The sequence below is a fragment of the Tachysurus vachellii genome, chromosome 20, assembly GCF_030014155.1.
Source record: "Tachysurus vachellii isolate PV-2020 chromosome 20, HZAU_Pvac_v1, whole genome shotgun sequence".
In the NCBI taxonomy this organism is placed as follows: Eukaryota; Metazoa; Chordata; class Actinopteri; order Siluriformes; family Bagridae; genus Tachysurus; species Tachysurus vachellii.
The window spans coordinates 17,599,409-17,620,723 of record NC_083479.1 but is presented as its reverse complement, the minus strand read 5'-3'; the positions used below and the strand labels follow the sequence as shown (position 1 = coordinate 17,620,723).

General features: G+C 40.0%; 1 protein-coding gene across 1 annotated transcript in view; it reads right to left on the bottom strand.

Annotated features, from left to right (window-relative positions):
• The window catches only part of gfra2b (GDNF family receptor alpha 2b), a 107,727-nt gene that overhangs the window by 37,775 nt on the left and 48,637 nt on the right, over positions 1-21,315 (bottom strand). Inside the window, exon 4 of the mRNA XM_060896392.1 lies at positions 5,684-6,068. Coding sequence (XP_060752375.1) covers positions 5,684-6,068 — 385 coding nt within the window. The remainder of the gene's footprint in view (positions 1-5,683; positions 6,069-21,315) is intronic.

Sequence of the window (21,315 nt, the reverse complement as noted above, 5' to 3'; positions counted from 1 at the left end):
TTTAATCCTATTGGCACTCTATAAGACAGTCAAAATAATGTATTGTTAATGGAAAGTTATTGAAAATTATAAAGAGTAAATTGAGAGAATAAATAGAGAATTTTCTTTCTTTTTGTTTTAAAAGAATTTCTTTTTTTTCAAAATTGGAATATTTTCTTCTGTTACTTATTATTACAGTATAATATAATAATATTGTTACTATAATACTAATAGCATCATTCACATATATATATATATATATATATATATATATATATATATATATATATATATATATATATATATATATAAAAGAAGTATAATTCAACTCAAATAGTGAAATAAATAAATTAATTCAGTACACACAGACTGAAGTATTTTAAGTCTTTGATACATTTAATTGTGACGATTTTGGCTCACAATTAACAAAAAGTCACTAATTTGCTATCACAAAAAATTAGAATATGGTGACATGGCAATAAGCTAATCAACTCAAAACACCTGCAAAAGTTTTCCTGAGCCAACAAAATTGTCTCTCAATTTGGTTCACTAGGCTACACAATTATGGGGAAGACTGCTGATCTAACAGTTGTCCAGAAGACAATCGTTGACACCCTTCACAAGGACGGTAAGCCACAGACATTCATTGCCAAAGAAGCTGGCTGTTCACAGAGTTCTATATCCAAGCATGTTAACAGTAAGTTGAGTGGAAGTAAAAAGTATGAAAGAAAAAGATGCACAATTAACCGAGAGAACCTCAGCGTTGAGAGGCTTGTCAAGCAAAATCGCTTCAAAAATTTGGGTGAACTTCACAAGTAATGGACTAAGGCTGGGTTCAAGGCATCAAGAGATTTGGCTGCGGTTGTCGTATTCCTCTTGTTAAGCCACTCCTGAAACACAGACAGAGGCATCTTAGCTGGGCTAAGGAGAAGAAGAACTGGACTGTTGCCCAGTGGTCCAAAGTCCTGTTTTCAGATGAGAGCAAGTTTTGTATTTCATTTGGAAACCAAGGTCCTAGAGTCTAGTGGAAGAATGGAGAAGCTCATAGCCCAAGAAGCTCCTGCACCAGTTTACCAAGAAATTTTAGAGCACTTCATGATTCGTTCTGCTGACCAGCTTTTTAAAGATGCTGATTTCATTTTCCAGCAGGATTTGGCAGCTGTCCACACTGCTTAAAGCACCAAAAGTTGGTTAAATGACCATGGTGTTGGTGTGTTTGACTGGCAAGCAAACTCACCAGGCCCAAACCCCATAAAGAATCAATGGGCTGTTGTCAAAAGGAAAAAGGGAAACAAGAGACCAAAAAATGCAGATGAGCTGAAGGCCACTGTCAAAAGCCTGGGCTTCCATACCACTTCATCAGTGCCACAGACTGAGCACCTCCATGCCACGCTGAACTGAGGCAGTAATTAAAGAAAAAGCAGCCCCTACCAAGTATTGAGTACATACACAGTAAATGAAACTTCTGGAAAGTATGTACTCAATTGTGTTTATTGTTTTTATGAAGTATTCTAATTTTTTTTAGATGAATTGGTGTTTTTTTGTTAAATGTGATCCAAAATCAGCAAACGTTTCACTATTTGAGTTGAATTACTAAAATAAATGAACTTTTCTACGATATTCTAATTTATTGAGATGCACCTGTGTTTGAATCTATCTATCTATCTATCTATCTATCTATCTATCTATCTATCTATCTATCTATCTATCTATCTATCTATCTATCTATCTATCTATCTATCTATCTATCTATCTATCTATCTATCTATCTATCTATCTATGATGCTCTTACTTTATTTCTCTACTAAATTTCTGTATTTATAAAATCATGATGGTCGACACCCAAATATGCAAACAAGAAGGTTAAGTCAAGGTTAAGTCAAGGTCAAGTCAAGGTTAAGTCAAGGTTTAGAAATGTACAGTATGAAATGTCAGATTACAAAGAATTAGAATTAAGACCATTTTCTTATTGAAATTATTCAGGATTTTCTGACAAGGATAACATCAAAAACGCAGCATGAGAAATCTGAAAAAAAAAGAAAAAAGAAAAAAATAATGCCATTGTCTAATTTTTCCAGCCAGTACTTTCAAAAAGATGTTTTTCCCCAGTAAGTGCAATTTTCTATGATTGTTTTTCTGCTTTAAATCTCTAATAGAAACAACCCTAAAACATTTTAATAGCTATTTTTATGCCAGAATTTTACACAACCGTTTTGTCTTTGTGAGTAATTTTCTTGTCTTTCAGAGGAACAATAAAATGAATTCCTAAGATAACTGTCCGACTCCGTATCAGTGTGAGAGCCGAGAAAATTGCTTGAGTAAATGTCTACTTCTTATTCTCCAAATCTCAACAATTCTGAGTTTCTTCCTCTCTTCTTGTTCGTGCCCTGTTAATAGTTTACTAGTTTACCCGAGCGTCACTGCTGACTGCTTTACAGATTGCCTTGTTTCCTAGGCTCATTGTTTCCTATTTTTGTTTCCAACTTGTCTACTTAATGACATTAATTATACCTGAGGCTTCTGCACTGTTAATCAGTGTGCTGAGTTGAATCTTCTCTACTTTTGGCTCATCTGTTTTATGATGTTCGACTCACACACCACCCCATTCCTGCGATCCCTCCACTGGCTTCTGGTACTGTAGCTGCACATATCAGATTCAAAACACTGATGCTTGCCTACAAAGACAAAAATGTACCAACACCCCCTTATCTCAAAGCCCTTATCACTCCTCACACAGCACCTCGCTCCCTCAGATCTACCAGCACTGCTCGACTGGTCCCACCATCTCTCAGGGTAAGAGGAAGGTATACAACAAGACACTTTTCTGTTCTGGCACCGAGGTGATGAAATGAACTTTCCCTAGATGTCTGAACAGCTGAGTCACTGAGCCACTGAGCACGTCATCTTCTTTAGCTTTATCTCTAAATATATAGCTATAATTCCTCCCAACAGAAATTTTAGGCTGATGGTATCCTAAGTCTGTGACCTACTGAACCAGTGTTGACGTATTCATTGAGACTTCAAAGCACTTTCTCACGTCGCTCTGGATAAGGGCTTCTGCCGAATGTCATGAATTTAAATGCAAATGTACATGTCGTAGAAAAGAAACCAAAGAAAATATCCCTTAACTTGACATTCCTACTTGTCAGCTCGCGAAAGTCTTTTCAACTGTGAGTTCCGCCGCAATTTACGGAGTGATGCCAAATCATCATCATCATCATCATCATCATCATCATCACTCTTTTTGAGCTTGCGTCAACAAAACAAAATCGTCTCCAAACACGCAGCATATTCAGTTCACTTCATGCAGTGATTCAGATTCAGATTCATTGTTGATTCAGAGTCAACTCACTTTTTTTACTGTAATGAATCTGGATAAACAGATTCATTTAGTAGTTAAATCATGTTTCTTCCAATTGAGACAACTCACCAAGGTGAAACCTTTCCTGTGCTCTAACGACTTTCAGAGAGTTGTGCATATTTTTATCTCAAGTCTCCTTGATTACTGTAACAGCCTTTATTTAGGTATTAATCAGGGTTCCCTCTCCAGACTGCAAATGGTCCAGAATGCGGCAGCTCGCCTATCACGAAAGTGGGAACATATCTCTCCCATTCTCGCGTCTCTTCACTGGCTTCCTGTCCATTATAGGATTCATTTTAAAATATTGGTGCTTGTTTTTAAATCTCTTAACCGGTCAGCGCCAAGTTACTTATCAGATTTGATTAATCTGTACGCTCCGTCAAGAGCACTAAGGCCTGCTGACCATTTGCTCTTAGCTGTTCTGAGTGAAACTGAAGAGCAGGGGGGACCGAGCCTTTACAGGTGCGGCCCCAAAGCTCTGGAACAGTTTGCCTCTCTATATTAGACAGGCTCAAACACTTGAGGTCTTTAAATCTGCCCTAAAAACTTATTTTTACAGTCTGGCATACGATGCCATGTGAGAGCTGCTTGCTTTCTTTTATTGTTTTATTGTGTCTTAAGTATTTTTTCTTTTATTTGTGTGTTTGTATTAACAAACCATTTGTACACCATGTGTACTTTCTGTATGTACAGCACTTTGACAAACACTTGTTTAAAAAAAATGCTGTTGTTGTTGAAAAAAAATGCTTTATAAATAAACTTGACTTGACTTCGATAGAATTCACTTATTATAGAAGTGAACCGATGAAAACAACATTTTTTTTTTCTTTTTTCTTGGCACTTAAGTGTGACCGCTGTGTTCTCACCTGCCAGACAACAGCAACAAGGAGGAAAACACAGCAGGGATCTGTTTAAACAAACTTAACTCTGCCTGACTTGATTATATGATTTGTAATTGTAGCTTCCTGGTTTGCTTAATTTTGTTTGCTTGTTCCCTGGTTTACTAACTGCCCGGTTCCTTAGTGTCCGTGCCCTTCTTGCCTACTTTGCTGATTATCTAACTTACTGATTATGCATTATTCTAGTTTATTAATTAAAAATGGTTTCCTTGTTCTTAGCAGCTTTTAACAGATTGCGACTAATTATGTTATTTCTCCAAGTTGTGCGTTTGTTTTGTTTTCAGTCACTAAATCTGCCTGTTTTGGATTCTCCCTTTACAATTGGATTCCACACTAAATCCACAGTGTGTGTTGCTGCAACTTTGTGTGTGTGTGTGTGTGTGTTAGACAAGTTGGATGTCCTCCAGTTTAAAGGTGATTCTGCAGTCTGAGACCTGGGGTTTAACTTTACAGTGACCTTCGCCTATAAATCCCACACCATGAGGACAAACCATCTCATCTGCTATCTTTTCTCTCTCTCTCTCTCTCTCTCTCTCTCTCTCTCTCTCTCTCTCTCTCGCTCTCTCTCTCGCTATCTCAGTCTCTCTCAATTTTCAATTTCAAAGTTCTTTACTGGTATGATGGTTAGCATACATTATTGCCAAAGCATAAAATTAGAAAGGTGATTAGAATTTTAATAAATAATGAAATAAAAACAAATGTGACAAATATTAAGGTGCCAGTGTAGGAAACAAGTACAATAAATGAGAGTAAAGTGAGGGCAATACTCTCTCAGTGTTCTCAGAGAAGCCGAGCAAGACCACCTTGTTCAGACACTCGTGGAGTGAGAGAGCGAATGCTGTGTTCTGACCTGTACAATCAAACAGGTTAAACTCTGCTTGCATTGCTGCAAGATCTTCTCCAGGAATGTGTGGTGTGCTGTGTGCTGCTCAGACTCCCGTTCTTATCTTTATACATTTTTTATAACCATAAAAAAAAATGAAAAAAAAAAAAAAAGTTATTGGGTATTGGGAATCTGCAAGCGGTCGATTTTGAAGGATCTGACTCGGAGTCTGAAAGGAATCATTTGGTTGACACAAAGCTGATTGATTTTCTTATTAGCTCACCGGATTCGGCTAATTAACATTCTCCACTCAATTTAACGGTTATTCTGAGTGTTGCTAATCCTCTGTGAGGATTACACAAGTATGTGCAATATCAATCATCGATTTTGTCTAACAGGAGCTCGAGGAGAACTACAGTATGTATACAGGATGAGAAGCTGCACTGTTAAGGTACAGTATTGCATAACGGATTAAATGTTTAATATTTTATAGAATTCCTTTCACTGAAAAACAAGTTCCACACACACGTGTTACTCTAACAAATGTTTATAAACTGTAAATACTTTATTGTTGTATGTTAATGTGTTAATTTTGGTTTTTACTTGTCTATGAGTCCATACCTGCACAGTGCATCTGATCGACAGATCCTCCGGAGCTCGAGGCAGTTTGGTTTCGCTTTTTCCTCAAAAGAGCATGTAGGTACGATGGTCTGGCGTCGTCGCTCGGCACACGCTTTGTCCCGGCACGAGCAGAAGAGCAGTGGGTAGCTGAGATCATTCTGCACGCGCTCAAAGAACTGGCGCAGTGCCCGATGGCAGCGTTTGCGGCTGCACGGCTCGGACGAAAGGGCGATGGGGGTAGAGCGGCTACACGCGCTGACGTAGGCCGAGCGCTGACGCTTACACACCGTGTTCAGGTTACACGCCTTCGCAGCATCCAGACACGGATTACACGAATTTGTAGACTCGGGACACACAGTGCCCTTAGAGGAGGCCGAGTCCATAGCTGCAGACAGAGAGAGAGAGAGAGAGAGAGAGAGAGAGAGAGAGAGAGAGAGAGGGATAGAGAGAGAGAGAGAGAGATGGGGGGGGGCAATGATGGTGAAAGTATTAAAATCATAAAATCTCATTTTATTTTTGTGTGTTATCAGTTGAAGTATATTGTAATGAGGTTAATCCAATAAGGTTGTGAATGTAATACCGAAATTCATTATTTCTCACAAAACATTTGCTATGATGCATTGAAACTTGCTGGAAAAAACAGCACTTTTAAATACATATAAACTCAATTCTAAACATTTTTATTAAATTTATATTTAAGTATTGTTTTGAACTGAAAAATATCCAAGCTTGTTCTGGGAAGACTGGGTGCATGATGGGAAGCCGATCACACCACACACACAATTCTGGAGTGAAATGCCAATCCAACCACAACCATGTTCTTGGATGTGTGACAACTGGATAAGCAGGCAGAAACCCTTACATGCAGTAACCTCAGCTTGGATCTTCTGGCTATGAAGAACCAAAATTATAATATACTGTAATACAATATAACAGGAGGGCTTAGTGGTTAGCATGTTTCCCTCACACCTCCAGGTTTGGGGGTTCGATTCCCGCCTCCACCTTGTGTGTGTGGAGTTTGCATGTTCTCCTCGTGCCTCGGGGGGTTCCTCTGGGTACTCCGGTTTCCTCCCCCGGTCCAAAGACATGCATGGTAGGTTGATTGGCATCTCTGGAAAATTGTCCGTAGTGTGTGAGTGCGTGAGTGAATGAGAGTGTGTGTGTGCCCTGCGATGGGATTCACGCAATTACACAACATGCAAACTCCACACACACAAGGCGGAGGAGGGAATCGAACCCCCAACCCTGAAGGTGCGAGGCAAATGTACTAACCACTAAGCCACTGTGCCCCCTAAACACTGAACTACTAGATATAAATAAGTGATATCTATTGACTTTTTTTTCTGGACATGTCCCTAGGGAGAGACACTTCCATCTATCCATCCATCCATTTTCTACAGTGCTCATCCTACAGGGTTGTGGGGAACCTAGAGCCTATCCCAGGAGATTCATGGCACAAGGCAGGACAGGAAGCTAGTCTATCAAAACGCACAATCGCACATGTACTCACACAACCAAACACACCATACAGACAATTTAATGCCAATCAGCCTACAATAAATGTCCTTGGACTGGGAAAGGAAACTCCCAAGACACAGGGAGATGCACAAATCCTATGTCACATTAGAAAGACTGTCTAGCAAGCAGAAGTTGCCCAGTTCTGGAGTCTTTGAAGTGATAGCTGATGTAATAATGAATGGTGAGCAAGCATTAATGCAAACTAAGGGTAAAAACACAGTACATTATATGATTATGTACCCTTTTACTCTAAAATTGGTTTTGGCCAGTTTCCACTAAGCAACCAGTGCTTTCTACCCCTTGTTCATACACAACCTCACAGATACCTATGATCGCCTAGAGTTGCTGTGATTGACAGGGAAACAGAGTATACCATCTTATCCCTCCCACCCAGACAGCACGATTGTCTTGGTAACCCTGATGTAAAAGGCTTTAGCATTGTCAGGATTTACCATTGTCGGGATCTCCGATCAATGGCACCAGGCAGGAGTCCAAGATTTAGCAAAGGTCAACACATAGTTTTATCTTTCTTTTTCTGAATTTGTTTGCCTGGTGGGGCACGGTGGCTTAGTGGTTAGCACGTTCGTCTCACACCTCCAGGGTTGGGGGTTCGATTCCCGCCTCCACCTTGTGTGTGTGGAGTTTGCATGTTCTCCCCATGCCTCGGGGGTTTCCTCCGAGTACTCCAGTTTCCTCCCCCGGTCCAAAGACATGCATGGTAGGTTGATTGGCATCTCTGGAAAATTGTCCGTAGTGTGTGATTGTGTGAGTGAATGAGAGTGTGTGTGTGTGCCCTGCGATGGGTTGGCATTCCGTCCAGGGTGTATCCTGCCTTGATGCCCAATGACGCCTGAGATAGGCACAGGCTCCCCGTGACCCGAGGTAGTTCGGATAAGCGGTAGAAGATGAATGAATGTTTGCCTGGGATAATGAAAGTCCACCAAATCGCCAAATGTCAGGCATTTACAGTAAGTGTCTTAAAAGTTATGATACTAAAATGTCCAACAATGTTTCCTCTTTTGCTAATTGCTACCCAGTGAAGCAACTACCTTTGAAGACTGTGGCTAAGGAATGAAGTTCATAAGTAAAACAGAACAGACAGATATCTAGCACTTCTTCTTCCCAAGTTAGTTCTGAGAAATGAGTTATTAGTGCTTAATTATACGGTGTGTGGGAAGAATATGCCTAAAGCCTTGCAGTGAATCTTCCATGTACGTCGCCTCGGAGTTAAACCCGTCACATGTTCTGACCTTTTCAGTTGCTCAGATAACAACTCGCCAGCGCTCTAATTGCATTTTTCCTAAAAGCCGTGCCTTTGTTCTCTGAAGCAGCTTTAATTAGTTTTTTCCTAGTGTGAACTGTAGGATAAGCGACTTTCTTTGTCCCGTGAAAACGCTGATGTAATTCATTTAGACGAAAAGGTGTGCTTCTGCACCGAATTCTGCCGCAGAACATCATGTTTATTCAGGCTGTGCTTTGAATCTAAAATACAGCAGGCTGCAAGCAAAGCACACCTTTTTCATATTAATGTCATAAATCCACTTCTGCTTATTGTGTTTCTCCTCTGTGATTTGTGGACTAAATCACCTGTATTGTATTTTCACCGGAGTTGTTTTTGTTTTGTTTTATTCCAGCGCATTGCCTCGGGTTCAGACCCATAAAATCTAATCGGATCTGATCGAAGCGGCCCTGTCCCACTTTCTGTCTCTTCCTCCGTCGCTACACACTGAGAGAGCCTTCACGCTGAATCAGGACGAGGCTGTGTTTGGGCTGATGCTTATCTGAGTCTCTGATGTAATCTAAGCCTCATAGGCTTGTTATACAAGGCCTTATCCTGTCACTTTTTCCCTTCCTTTATCTTATCCTCCGTCTCGTTTTCTGTTCGTTCTTTTCTTTTTTCATTTCTTCACCATTCCATTCTCTCTCTCTCTCTTTTACTCTTTCTTATTTCTTGTATTTTTTTGTCTATCTTTCTATCGTTCTTTCATCTCCTATTATTCCTACTACTATTTTTCCTCCTATTATTTTATTTATTTATTTACTTCGGCCATTTGTTCCTTTCCTTCCTCGTTTAGATTTGTTGTACTTTTATTTTACTCCACACATCAACAGAACTCTACTTCTTCTGTGTTCCCTTTCATTTTTATTTTATCTTGACCTTGCACACACACACACACACACACACACACACACACACACACAAACACAGTGCTGAAGGGAACATGTTTGCGATGCTGTGCGACTCTACGGGACTGATAAATATTCTGTGCATATACATGTGCGATGGCCAATTAACACAGCAGAGTGAGCTTGTTATGGCTCTGACAGGAGGGGGTCTCTCCATATCTCCGTATCTTCCATCCCTCCAGCGTTTCACTGCATGTTTTATTTAAGTGCAGGGAATCAAACACAGGCTTCAAAACTGAATCGCACAGACACAGAAGCTTTCGCAAGGTCACGTTAGTGGAAAGTAGAGCCTTGTTTCAAGCAGCGCAAAGCACAGCGCCAAGTCCCTCGAAATCCCGACACACTCAGAGTGCTGAGAGACACAAACACTGCCCCGTTTTATCTCTGAGAGCAGAGAATCAGGGAAGCAATAACTGCAGGGTCCGTTCACATCAAACTCCAGGAGTCTATAGTAGAGGAAATAACATATCTGGGTTTGGTTCCTTGAAAGGGACATGCTATGATGAATCTGTCATACAACTGGTTTATTAGGTATCACATTATTCTACAGTTGTGCAAATGGGAAACATGATGGAATCAACCAACAATATTCAAGTGAGAAAGAAACAGAAACCTTTTAGGAAACCCACAGAAACCTGTTGCATACATATGCACAGCTACTTTTTAAAGGTAACTTTTTGAATAGCTCCTAAAAGAGTCATTTTCACTGACTGTATAATTGACAGATTGACTAAATGATTGAGTGAATGACTGAATGACAGATTAAAAGACAGAGTGACTGATTGACTTACTGATTGATGGAAGGACTGACTGAATGACTGACTAAATGACAATGAATTACTGACTAAACTACCAACTGAATTACCAACTGAATAATAGAATGAATGACTAACTGATAGAATGACTGAATGACTGACTGACTGACTGACAGAGTGAGTGACTGACTAATAAACTGACTGACTGACTGACTGACAGACTTACTGACTGACTGACTAATAGAATGACTGACTGACATAAGTACGGACTTAATGGCTGACTGACTAACTGATAAAATGACTAAATGACTGAGTGACTGACTTAGTGACTGACTAATAAACTGACTGACTGACAGGCTTACTGACTGACTGACTACTAGAATGACTGACTGACATAATTACAGACTTAATGGCTGACTGACTGACTGACTGACTAATAAACTTACTGACTGACTGACTAATAGAATGACTGACTGACATAATTACGGACTTAATGGCTGACTGAATGACTGACTGACTAACTGATAAAATGACTGACTGACTGACAGACTGACTAATAAACTTACTGACTGACTGACTTATTGACTGACTGACAGACTTACTGACTGACTGACTAATAGAATAACTGACTGACATAACTACAGACTTAGTGGCTGACTGAATGACTGACTGACAGAATGACTAAATGACTGACTAATAAAATGACTGACTGACTCATAAAACGACTGACTGACTGAATCCTATTGTTAAAACATGTTTGATGATTCTAGCAACACAACAAAAGGAATATTTGGTCGGACAGCTTTAAGACAACACATTATGTACAGTTTACATAAAAATATTATGTTTCTTATCAAAAGTCATTTATTTGTTAATATTAAATTTCCAATTACTATTAATTATATAGACATAGTGTGATCAGATCACATAGGATTAACATGATCCAATGTGACTACAATCTCAGGATGAGGTTAGCTCAGACAGGAGGAGTTACTGTACAGTAGCTATAGTAGGGTTTATAGTCCTTTTATTCAGAGCTTCGAGAATACACACATCTTACTGTACCTCAAATCATGTTGGTTTTAAAAAAAATATCTTAATGTAACCCAATTCATTAAGGCCAAAAAATAAAATCTCTCTCTCTCTCTCTCTCTCTCTCTCTCTCTCTCTCTCTCTCTCTCTCTCTCTCTCTCTCTCTCTCTCTCTCTCTCTCTCTCTCTCTCTGTTCTTTTTCATTTGTTTCTTCCTTCCCTCCTTCTTTCCGTGCCACTTATTTTCATGCTTTTTTATTTGTCCTCAGCCATGAAGCGTCGTAATAAAGCTCCACAGGCTGATGCGATGAATTCAGATAATCTGATGTGATTTGCTTGCTGTTGGTTTTGCACTTGAAGAGACAGAAAGCTGTTTTGAAGTCTGTCGCAGTCACAGTGAGATCTTTCTGCACTAATCGATTAGAAACATGCTGCTCCTTTCAAACACTGTAATATTCCGCTGCTCCATGTGTGGTGCTCAGTTAAATGTCCTTTAAATGTCACCGGCTCTTATTGGGTAGAACACATTCCGTCACATATCTTTCCTTCAGTCCCTACACTTCTCTCCTCACTTTGTCCCCTCACTTCTGTCTCCTTACTTCTGTTCTCACAATATTGTCTCTTCACTTCTTTCCCCGCACTTTGATCCACACGCGTCTGTCCCCTCACTTCTCTCCTCATTCTTCTTTCCCCTCATTTCTATCCACTCACTTCTGTCCTCATACTCCTGTTCCCTCGCTTCTGTCCTGTCAATTCTGTCCCCTCACTTCTGTCCTCATTCTTCTTTCCCCTCATTTCTGTCCTCATACTCCTGTTCCATTACTTCTGTCCTGTCAATTCTGTCCCCTCACTTCTGTCCTCATTCTTCTTTCCCCTCATTTCTATCCACTCACTTCTGTCCTCATACTTCTGTTCCCTCGCTTCTGTCCTGTCAATTCTGTTCCCTCACTTCTGTTCCCATTCTTCTGTCCTGTCAATGCTGCCTCCTCACGTCTGTCCACTCATTTTTGTCCCCACAATTCTTTCCCCCAAACCTTTGTCTCCTTTTTTGTCATTTTTGTCCCCACAATTCTTTCCCCAAACTTTTGTCTCCTTACTTTCTCTCTCTCTCTCTCTCTCTCTCTCTCTCTCTCTCTCTCTCTCTCTTCTTTCTCCATTTCTCTCTCTCTATCTCTCTCTCTCTCTCTCTTCTCTCTCTCTCTCTCTCTCTCTCTCTCTTCTCTCTCTCTCTATCTCTCTCTCTCTCTCTCCTCTCTCTCTCTCTCTCTCTCTCTCTCTCTCTCTCTCTCTCTCTCTCTCTCTCTCTGTGTTCTCTGAGCATACTACTCAGCGTTTTTGAGTGATTGAGTATTACATCACTGCGCTTTTCCATGTTTATTCTCTTCTTGTTTATAATTCATCATTTTGATTCCCATTGCTTCTGTTAGTTCCATTATATGGAGCATGTTTTGGTTTATTAGTGTGATTAGCACAGAGTTGGCGGTGTGTTTTCCTCCTTTGGTGTTTTCACGGCCCAGGAGAAAATGCTGTTTGAACAATTAAGCCTGCAGCATGCAATCAAAGTTGCCTCAGGTGTCGACGTTTCAGCAGAAGAGAGCCGATTTGCTGTGGGTGAAGTTGTGGGGCACGAGAGAGATTTTTTTCAGCCTCCAGAATAAACAACTATTGTTTCTACGTTGTTACAAATGAGTCTGTGTTCAAACTATCGAGTGACAAGTCGCTTGTGTCACTTGTAATTTGTGCCTTTAGCGACTGCTGCTGTTGTCACCATATTTTTTAGTTAACATGAGGAACATAAGTCAACATGTACAGTATAGCCTACAGGCCACTACACAATTCATACACACCACTTTTGTTTAAGAATATATTTATATAATGCTGTTTGATTTACATCTATGTGCTAGATTTCGTACTAGCTTAGCAAAGAAAGCTAACTGTAATAGCTACATATGCTGAGGCAACAAATATCTGTCTATCCCTTTATCTGTCTCTATTTGTCTCTCTCGCTCTCTGCCCCAGTCACTCACAATTTCTGTCTTGTTTTCTTTCTCTCTCTATCTGTCTCCCTCTGTCCCCCTCTCTCTGTCTCTCGATCTTTTTCCCCTCTTTCTGATTGTCCCTTTCTGCTCTCTTTCCTCTCTCTTTGCTTATCTCTCCCTATATCTCTCTGCTTATATCCCCTCTGTCTAAAAGCTTTATTTTTTCCTCTAGATCTTTACATACACATTTACTAAGAGGACTATAACAATCAAATGAAGCCATTTTTATGTTAAGCTTTAGGATTTTATTATATATTTTTTGCAAGTCAGACAGTAAATAGAAACCTGTGTAGAAAAAGTTCTGAGTGTGGAAATAAAGAAAATCTTGGACCGCATGTGCTACAGGATTAGTCCAAGGAATCATTCAAACCAAGTGTCTGGATTTGTTGTTGGATTTATTGCATCATATCTAATTTACGTAGAAGTGCAAAGATAGCAGTTTAAATGTTGTTTGTCATTGTTGGTGAGATTGTGGCTTTGTGTCCTGCACATGCAGAGAAAATAAGCAGCAGCCTCTTGCTTTGCTGCTGGCTAATACAAACATACAGTAGGATTCCTCAAGGGTTCGTTTGATTGAAGAAACTCTCTAGACCAGGGGTGGCCAACCAGTCAGAGACCAAGAGCCACATTTTTTTACTGTGTTACCACAAAGAGCCACATCATACACATGGGCACACATGAACATCACCTTTTTTTCCCCTGCCGTTTTGAGAGCAAACTTGACAGAAATTGTTTACTTAAATGATCTTGCTCCTACTGGGAAACTTTGAGGTATTTTCATCCCACTCACATGCGCGTTTGACGGAAATACAGTATTGAGCTCAAGTGAAGCGAACACGCATATTAAAAAGACACAAATACAAACTTCGGTACGAACGTAAGAGCCGCATGAAACCGGGCAAAGAGCCGCACGCGACTCGGGAGCCGTGGGTTGGCCAGGCCTGCTCTAGACAACAGAGCATCAGCTGATTTTTTGCAATTGCTGCTTCATGTGAGCAGTTCCTGACTTCACGAACTGTATATTATATCACCAAAGGTTTGTGAACGCCTGACCATTACACGCACATGAGCTCATATGTTGAAAATCCCATTCCAAATGTGGTTCCATTTACTGGCTACACTTCTGTACAGATTTCCACTAGGTATCGGAGCGTGACTTTTAGGGTTGGTGATCATAGACCTGCAAGAGCATTAGTGAGGTCCGACACTAATGCAGATTACAGTGAGGAGGTCTGGGATTTAATCAGTTCCAGTTAATTCCAAAATTGTTGAGTGGTGCTGAGTCAGAGTCACGGCACTGTGGAGGACACTCAAGTTCTTCCATCCCAATAAATCAACCTTAAAAAAACACTATGCTTTCATGGCTTGTGCTTTGTGCACATGGACATTGTCATGGTGGAACAAATTTCCTTAGTTTCAGTGAAGGGAAATTCTAACTCTTCAACATACAAAGACATTCCATACAGTTTTGTTCCTTCAGCTTTGAGGCAACAATTTGAGAAAGAACCATACGGTTTGAGAAAGAACCATCAGGTGTCCACATACTATGAGCCCTATACTGTACAGCCTTAAGTACAGATGAATTCTGCACCGATGACATTTGTACCAATTATTAAATGTATAAATTAACAAAAAAATTATAAAATAAAATCCTCCATGTTAAGATCAGAGAGCTACACTGACTTTTTTAAGCCTCTGCATCACCAAAACCACATTTTCAAACACATATGACCTGTAAAATAAGTGCTTCACAGCCAAGTGCTTTTTTGTTAACCCATAAAAAAACGTATCTCGGCTGTATGAACCTCCATATATTTCTCTCGTGGTGTGTTTTAGGTGGTGTGTTATTCTCTGAAGGCAGTACTGTCGCTCTCATATCACGATCCAGATTACCTTTCGTGTAGTGTAAATAATGAGAAATATGACGTGGCGCATAAAGAATGGGGGGAAAAATAAATGGCTTTTCATGACAGCTGGATTGAGGATGGGTTTTGTTCCATTCCATCAGTACATATTATTTCCTAGATTGATATTCCTCTCTCTCTCTCTCTCTGTCTCTGTATTTCTCAAAGAAAATCCCAGGTGAAGCCTAGTCACTCGAAGCTCTCTGCTTTGCCACTGTGCAATCAACTTTCTGAGGTTACAGCACAAGGGATTAAAAAACAGCCACCACTGGGGCTCTGAATCACACCAGCCTTTCTGCACTGCTGCTGTTATGATTCATATGCACTCGTTTGGTTCTCCTCCGGTGGTCTGATTGAATCGAGGTTGTAATAGTGACTAATGCAGACCAATTAAAACAAAGTAAAGTCAGCACTTAGGTCAGAAAAGATTGAGTCATCAAGAAGAAGCACTTCATCTGTGAGATCTCCTGGAGCTGATGGACAGGAGAACGGTTTGAACATAACCGTAACAGGGTCTGATCGCAAGCAAGATCCTGAAGCTTGTGGCAAGAAAAGTGTCCAAGGCTGTGATGTGATGTGAGTTTGGGGTGAAACTTTGATGTGATGTGAGTTTGGGGTGATGGGAATAAAGCCCCATCCCTTCAGCACAGAATAGTTTTTCACCACTCGCCTCATGTTACTGTCAGTTGGACATGCTTACAGACTCTAACTCAGTACTAGCGTTTAATTTAAATTCTCATTTTGTTATTGCTTTGCGGCAGCTAACGAGGGGTTGTTTCTACCACTGATCGACCACCTCTTATTTGTTCCAGCCCAACCGTAATATAATTGCCCTGCTATGAGGTCTGAGAGTAATAATAAAAAATAATAAGAATATTTTGACAGCTTTGTCTTCACCATATTCCATTTTGTGGGATGTGCTTGTCTGAACCTGAACAGTACATGGTGTGTTTGTTGCTTCTCTTTCACCAGATAAGAGAAAAGGTCCTATTTTTTTCCGCAGCAAGATGAAAACGTGTGTATGCTCTCGTTTGTTGTCCCATGCAGTGTCTCACTTTGACTTGCAGTAAAAAAAATCCTGTCTATGCTCATGTATTCACCCACTTAAAAGTGATCACGTTCAACTGGATTACAAGCACACTCTTCTTTTCACAAGCCAACATGTTCGTAAACTAAATTTTCAGAATCACAGCTCATTATTTTGAAAAAAATAAAAATAAATAATGCTTGCATACAAGGGGCACGGTGGCTTAGTGGTTAACACGTTCGCCTCACACCTCCAGGGTTGGGGGTTCGATTCCCGCCTCCGCCTTGTGTGTGTGGAGTTTGCTTGTTCTCCCCGTGCCTCGGGGGTTTCCTCCGAGTACTCCGGTTTCCTCCCCTTGCCCAAAGACATGCATGGTAGGTTGATTGGCATCTCTGGAAAATTGTCCGTAGTGTGTGATTGTGTGAGTGAATGAGAGTGTGTGTGTGTGTGCCCTGCGATGGGTTGGCACTCCGTCCAGGGTGTATCCTGCCTTGATGCCCGATGACGCCTGAGATAGGCACAGGCTCCCCGTGACCTGAGGTAGTTCGGATAAGCAATAGAAGATGAGTGAGAGTGAGAGAGAGAATGCTTGCATACAGCAAGTGTTCGACCCCTTCAGGTTAGTACTTGGTGGAACCACCTTTTTGCTGCAGTCTGTTAGGGATAAGTTCCTACCAGCTTTAAACATTGTTTGGGGTGTGATTTTTTTTTACTTATTCTTTCTCGCTCCAGGTTATTCAGGTTGGCTGGATGTTGTTGCAAAATTGTTGCTCCAATTTTCACACAATGCCACAGGTTCTCGGCGGGACTCAGATCAGGATTTTGACTTCTCCTATAATGATATCCCCTTGTATTTATTTGACTCCATCCATATTCCATCTCCCTTCAAAGACGACAAGAAACCCAGGTAATGATTATAAAAAGCATTTTTGAGACCGTGATGCCGCCACCACCGTGTTTCACTGTAGGAATGATGTAAATCGAGATTAATTGCAATGACATCAAACAGCTGAATCTTCGCTTGGTCACTCTTATGCTTTCATATGACCCTTCTTTCCCAATCCTCAGTAATGCACAGGTACTCAAATGGTTCTCGGGTGCAGCTTCACTCCATTGTCTGGCACTGTACTCAACTCCTTCAGAGTGACTCATAGTGGCTTCTCTCACCAGTCTCTGCCTTATTTTGACGGCTAGCCTTGGTTACGCAATGCTCGGGTGGTGTTACACTTCCTCCCTATTCATCCAGCAGTGCTTACTTGGCTGCCCAAAGTCTTAGAAATACCTGTACACCTAATTCCTAAGTTATGAAATTCTATTACCTTATTTTGAACTGATCCTTAGCCTTCAGCTTCACATTGTTCCTTCGGTTTCTCCAGTTCAACCAAGGTGTATTTTGTTCACCTGTTTTAATATTTCACAGGTGAAGCCAATTTTAACTCACATGTGTCCTCATTAGGATCTTTCACCGGAAGTTTCCGGAACCTGGGAGGGTTGACTACCAGCCTACATCAGGTTTTTGCAATCTTTGCTGACCAATAATTCAAGAGAACACAGAAATTTTGCGATAAAAATGCAGACAAAAAAGGATCTGAAAGGATCATCTGTTATTCAGGCGAAGCTGATCAATTCTGCCGTGAACGGGTTGAATATTTTTGCACGTCCCTTTGTTGAGAATGCATGAGGATGCATGTCTGAAGGATACTGAACTCTGGCTGCTTCCACTGGTTGATTTATTTAGAGCTTTGTTTCGGACTTCACGTCCCGAATATATTCGTTTTTTGTCAAGAATTTCTGTCAGATTTGCATCAGTGAAATTCCTGAAAATCAACAAAACCCTTTAAACAGCTTTACACAGCAGTGTGTTCTCTTCATGTGCCATGTGTTAAGTCATCCTCAACACGAAAGATACGACTTCATGCGTTCCTGTTGATTTTTTTCCCCTTTAAAGAATCTTTACTACAGAATAAACAAAAGCTCAGAATTTCACTCCTACTCTAATTCTGTTTATTCAGCTTGACCTCATGAACATTTTATTTCATTGTCCAGATTTTTCACACTTTCAGAAGCACTTAGATGTACAGTGACACATCTTAGTTAACGAGGCTTATGTAACGTGACCTATTTAAGGCTGCATTCTGCAATTACACATATTTAAGAAAATCAAGAAATGGCTTGTTGGACTGCAAAATCATTTATCAGCTTTGCAGTTCTAAAAATCTGTCACGATTCTTTAGCAGGTTTCAGAGCTTTAGTAAAAGAAGTAAGCAAATAAAGGTAAAATCCAGGAAAAAAGATCAGCAGATCGACAACTGAGGAGACAATCAGAATAGGAAAGATTGAACAAACAGTGAGTGCTGAATTTTAAAAACCACCCGCAGTTCCCCCTCTGACCGTCCCAGAGGGAACCCTCACCTGAGCATTAGGACTTCCAGGTTGCCATCCAGCACTACCAGGTTACTGCTATTTAAAGTACACTCACTATCCACTTTATTAGGTACACCTGTCCAACTGCTTGTTAACGTAAATTTCTAATCAGCCAATCACATGGCAGCAAATCAATGCATTTAGGCATGTAGACATGGTCAAGACGATCTGCTGCAGTTCAAACCGAGCGTCAGAATGGAGAAGAAAGGTGATTTAAGTGACTTTGAACGTGGCATGGTTGTTGGTGCCAGACGGGCTGGTCTGAGTATTTCAGAAACTGCTGATCTACTGGGATTTTCACGCACAACCATCTCTAGGGTTTACAGAGAATGGTCAGAAAAAGAGAAAATATCCAGTGAGCGGCAGTTCTGTCGGCGCAAATGCCTTGTTGATGCCAGAGGTCAGAGGAGAATGGCCAGACTGGTTCGAGCTGATAGAAAGACAACAGTAACTCAAATAACCACTCGTTACAACCGAGGTATGCAGAAGAGCATCTCTGAACACACAACACGTCGAACCTTGAGGTAGATGGGCTACAGCAGCAGAAGACCACACTGGTACTAGTAAGGTGTACCTAATAAAGTGGCCGGTGAGTGTAGATTCTCATCACCTTATGTTGCCATATTAAACAACTGAGCAATTGAGGGTTAACAGTCTTGCTCAGGGACTCAGCAGCGGAAGCAGACAGACCTGGGATTCAATCTCACAACCTTCTGACTGGAAGCCAAGCTGCATAACCACTAGGCTACCACATCCTACCTGTTCTAGTGCTACATTCACTACATGCTGTCTCTACTCTGTTTGCCCTGCATTTATTCCAATAAATCAAACGGATTTGTCACATTCCGCCTCCACGTCACAGTCTGGTTTACATCGAGCTTACAGACTTTCAAGGTTAGTTCATGCTTTTGGATATTGTTTAATGACACTCAGAGACATACAGTACCGTAGGTCATGACAACAATCACCACAATGGCGGAACTTTAACACTGCTGTACTGAAATGACTAAACATTTTACACTTCAACTGCTGGAGAGCAAACAAACAGCTGCTTTGGCTCAGGAATGTTTTCACTTACTGTATATCGCCTTTACACCCAGATGTGCATGTGAGTGTATAAACAGTGCTGCTCACTGATTCTGCACATGAATATACATTTATGGCACTTAGCATATGCCTTTATCCAGAGCAACTTAACATTTTCAACAAATGGGCATTTGCTTAGGGACCGAACAGTGACGTCAACACCTTAACCACCACACTACCACGTTTAAAGTCATACACTGCGGGCTTGTATGTAGCTGGATATCTGTAGTGAATCGTCTTCTTCTTGTTTCTGGAAATTAGTGATTAAATGTTGTTGAGCAATTCTGGGGAAAAAAAACAAAATCCAGCTTTAAATAATGACTGAGCTTCTATTGGTGTTTTTATGAATTAGAATTCAGCACACCGATCTACAGGTTTGTGGTGTATGTACAGGGTTGCCAGATCTTTATTTTATCATTTTCTAAAAGTCTAGTTAGTTTTCCTGAATAGGTATTTAATATAGGACTTTTTATAATATTATTAGTATTAATACTAATAGGGTATGTGGCTGTAATGACAATAAAAGCTTCTTTACTTCTAGTCAAGAAGTCACATATACTGTAGATTGTCATAAATAAAAATTAAGTTTAAGACTGAGTGAAAACATTTAGCTTCATCCTTGCAGCACTGTGTATAAACGTGTGAGTAGGGTTGCAAGGATGAAGCTAAATGTTTTCACTCAGTCTTAAACTTAATTTTTATTTATGACAATCTACAGTATATGTGACTTATAATGTGTATAAACATTATAATTATAATTTATGTGTATAAACGTGTGAGTAGGGTTGCAAAATTCCGGGAATTTTCAAGGCTGGAAATTTTCCATGGGAATTAATGGGAATATATGGAAAAAAATGGGAATTTTTTTAAAAAAATGCAGCGTTGCCTATAACAAGGAACTTAAATGTAGTTAAAAAAATCTTGCAGCATAATTGTGTTTAAAACAACAAGATTTAATGCAATTTAAGTTGAATTTGTACCCTGCGTTCCTCGGTCACTTGCACACAGCACACTGCTTACTGGAGGGCCATTGAGGCCAAACCCCCTGCGTGTACTTGCATTCTTCCATAACATGCACAGTAACACTTTATTTTAGGGTCATTTAACTAGTTGCTTATTAGCATGAATATTAATAGAATATTGGCTATTTATTAGTACTTATTAAGCACATATTAATGCCATATTAATGCCTTATTCTGCGTTACCTTATTCTACATTCTTAAATGTACAATACCTAAACTGCACAGATAATTTGATGACACCCCCCCCCACACACACACACACACACTCACTTGAGAAAAAATGCTTCATTTTACATTTTGTTTGGGACTTTTTTCAAAGTCATAGGGAAATATGTTTATTACAATTATTAAGTTTATTATGCTTTTGTGTTACTCAATGAAACAATCAATTAAAGTTCTACTTACAATTAAATCAGTCAAATGTCATTTTTTAAATTTGTATTGCCTTGCATGTATGTCTGCTTATGACCAAACAAAATGTTTATTTATGTTTGTATATGATATAGTTTATATAAATTTCCCTAAATTTCCAAATAATTCCCATAAATTACCATAAATACCTGTAAATTCCCATACATTTCCATAAATTCCTGTAAAGTTTCCAATTTGGAATATTTCCAAAATTCCCCAGATTAAGTT